At 46.9% G+C, this 3,161-nt stretch overlaps 1 protein-coding gene across 1 annotated transcript; it reads right to left on the bottom strand.

Moving 5' to 3' along the window:
• Positions 1 to 1,221: 1,221 nt before the first annotated feature.
• On the bottom strand, positions 1,222 to 1,947 carry LOC113375825. Its single transcript, XM_026615774.1, has one exon. It carries the CDS (start codon positions 1,945 to 1,947, stop codon positions 1,222 to 1,224), a length of 726 nt encoding a protein of 241 aa, XP_026471559.1.
• Between the last annotated feature and the right edge of the window lie 1,214 nt (positions 1,948 to 3,161).

Genomic DNA, 3,161 nt, shown 5'->3' with positions numbered 1-3,161 from the left:
ATCTATCATTACTCCCAGGTAGCGCAAGGCCCTTGTCGACGTCAAAGTTGTCTCTCCCACGTCTACGGTGAATGGTTTTGGAAACCACTTTTGTCGGGTCAAGACAACCATCTCCGTTTTTTGTTTGGCGAGTTTTAGGTGGTGTTTCTCAAGCCAGGTCTCTATGGTGTCGACGGTCTCTCGAACGAGTAGTTCAGCCTCCTCAATGCTGTCCACTACGATTGTGGCTGCGACGTCGTCCGCAAAGCCCGTGAGTTCCACCTGCTTCGGCAAGGGAATCTCCAGGAGCTCGTCGTAGACAGCGTTCCACAAATCGGCTCCTAAGATTGAGCCTTGAGGTACCCCAGCTGTAACCTCGTGTTCTTGATGACCTTCCGTCGTTTCCACTATCAACTTTCTCCCATCGAGGTAGTCGTCTATTAGTCCTAGATTTTCTGGCTTTACGTCAAAATTATGCTCTAGGGCGTGTAAAATATCCTCCCAATTCGCACTGTTAAACGCGTTTTTAACGTCGAATGTGAGAAGGAGAGGATTGTCTATTAGGACCAATCTTTGCCGCTTCCAGACCGTAGGAAAGGTGCCGGTCGCCAGACAGGCATTGTAGGCGTTCAGAAGAATATACGGAAATTCCAAGGCTACAATCTTGATCACTGAGGCTGGGATGCCATCAGGGCCTGGTGCTTTGCCAGTTTTTATGGTTTTTGCCGCATCTTGGAGTTCTTTGACAGTGAAGGGCGTAGTTTCACTGTTTTCCACGTATTGTCTCCTTTTCCGTGGCGGATGTTTAGGGAATAGTTCCGCTACGATAGAATTCATCAGAGCAGGAGATTTCGGTGCTTCTGGTAAAGCTCTACCAAGTCGTTTTGTAACGATTTGATAGGCTTTGCCCCAGAGATCTTTGTCAAGGTCATTGCAGATTTCCTTCCACAATCCGGCTTTAGCTGATTTTATGGCTTTATTTAGGCTCTTTTTTGCCTGTTTGTACTCGTTTGTATACAAATCTTGGTAGGGGGAGCGTTTTGCAGCTCTTGTGGCGCGGCGACGTGATGCGTGGCATCTTTTCCGTAGTTCTGCTATCTCTGATGACCACCAATATGCTGGACAGTGCACACCCTGATTTTTTGGTCGTGGCATAGAGGCGTTACACGAGGTGACAATAGCGTTCATAGTTTTAAAAACCGTTTCTTCCGTTTCTCTGCGGGTACTTAGTTTTGGATCAGCTTAAAGAGTAGATGCGTTTTGCTCGAGGGCTGCTCGCAACGCTTCCTGGTCAAGCTTCTTGGCATTCCACCTTCGTTTGCAAGAGTTGCTTGGTCGAGTCGGACCGGATCCAATACTAAATGTCACATGTTGATGATCACTGCCACTATACTCTTCAGATACAGTCCAGTCTCCAATCATGTTCGCCGTCCTTGGAGTGGCAAACGTAATGTCGAGAATAGATTCCTGATACCCTGGTCTTCTAAAGGTTGTAATACTCCCAGTATTTAACACAGTAAGGTCTAATCTTGCAGCAAAGTCTGCCACGTCATTTCCTCTAGTGTCCGAGTATTCGGCGCCCCATTCTGCCGATTTCGCGTTGAAATCACCAGCTACAATGACTTCTCCGTCAAATCTGCCGAGAGTGTCTTCTATGCTTGCCATTTTCTGGCGAAATACGCTGATCCCTTCATTTGGTGAGAGGTAGACGCTTACACAGTAGGTCGTGGGAGTCTTGATCCAGACGAACCCCTCGCCGCTTCCGTTGTCATTGACGGTGATCTTCTTTGAGTTTGTGATCCATATTGCTGCCGTGCCAGATTTATCTGCGAACCATGTTTTATTCTGAATATTCATATATTGCTCGCAGATAAGGCAGATATCGATCTTATCTTCAAAGATACGTTGGCGCAGTAGATTCTGCGCCAAGGCACATCTGTTCAGATTACCTTGTAGAAATCGCGTCATTTCTGTTCTCTCGTGGCTTCGGCAAGTGCTACACGGAATGCTTTACAGGTACCGGATCCGGCGACATGGCTCCCGCTGTTTCGATCTTCTTTGTCTACTGTACATAAAAAGCATTTTGGCTTTTCCGCGCAGTCTACAGACTTGTGATTTTCCCCGCCGCATTTGTAGCAACACTTGCTTCTGTCTGGTCCCCCGCATTTATGCATTTGATGTCCGAAACCGAGGCATTTAAAGCAGCGGGCCACTTTAACAACTGGGCGAATGCGACAGTTAACCCACCCAATTCTTATGCGGGCCCCATTTAGGGCTTTGATTGCATTAGCCTCGTCTATCTCACAGAAGGCCGCTCGTTGTCCTCTTGATGTGACTTTGGTCAAGTTCACTCGTCGTATTTCCAGTTTTGTCGTAAAGTCCCGAATGAGTGCTTTACGAACGTCATTTTCGGTAGAGACACCATCAAGATCAAGAATCTCTATCGTCGTCAGCGGCGTCAGTGATTTCACTGTTCCTATGTTTTCAGTAGCTGCCCTTATCGCAGCTGCAAAGGCTGCACTATCTTCGGACTTGGGACTCATTTCCAGTAATACACCTCCATTTCTTGTCTGTTTGATGGACTTTATGTCCACGCCAGTCTCTGTCGGGTTTACTTTTTCCTTGATCTCCTTAAGGATGTCAGCGTACGTTCGTCCTTCAGCTGGTTGAACCAGAACAGCCTTGGTTCTATGTTTCCTCCGAGTTGTCCTATGATGGTTGTTTCTGTGCTTAGCACTATCATTTGTTTCGATTTTTTCGGTTTCCGGTTTCTCGGTTTCCTCCAAGATTTCTTTCGGATCTCGGGCTCCTTTCTTCTTTGAACTTTTTCGAACCACTTTCGTCCAGTTATTTTCTACAGCCGATTTTTTAGGCGGATGTGTTTCCGCGTCAGAGGTGGGACTAAGTGAAGATAGCAACCTTTTGTTTGTGTTTTGCTCCTGGGTCTTAGGAGTTGGCGTCTGAGTTACACCCGGTTTAATAGTTTTCTCGGGAGAGGTCTGTGTAGTTTGCACAGTCATTGCGAGAGCTTTGGGGGTTGCCGTATATTCTTTCAATGCCAGGCTATATGCTGTATCAATCGACCTAATTAGCTCCTTTATTCTGCTGTGAACATTGTTCCTATCTTTCACATACTCCGCTAGCTCGTCAATTTTGGAGCCAAGTCTCTCCATCGGCGTTTG

The sequence above is a fragment of the Ctenocephalides felis genome, unplaced genomic scaffold (assembly GCF_003426905.1).
Source record: "Ctenocephalides felis isolate EL2017-DRISC unplaced genomic scaffold, ASM342690v1 CF-g0.4_SCAFFOLD_01886, whole genome shotgun sequence".
Lineage (NCBI taxonomy): Eukaryota > Metazoa > Arthropoda > Insecta > Siphonaptera > Pulicidae > Ctenocephalides > Ctenocephalides felis.
The sequence above is the reverse complement of the archived record's forward strand: the minus strand, read 5'-3'. Positions and strand labels throughout refer to the sequence as shown.

Excerpts from the sequence above, each read along its gene's own strand:
- LOC113375825 (XM_026615774.1), bottom strand. The coding sequence starts at position 1,947 with ATGACGCGATTTCTACAAGGTAATCTGAACAGATGTGCCTTGGCGCAG.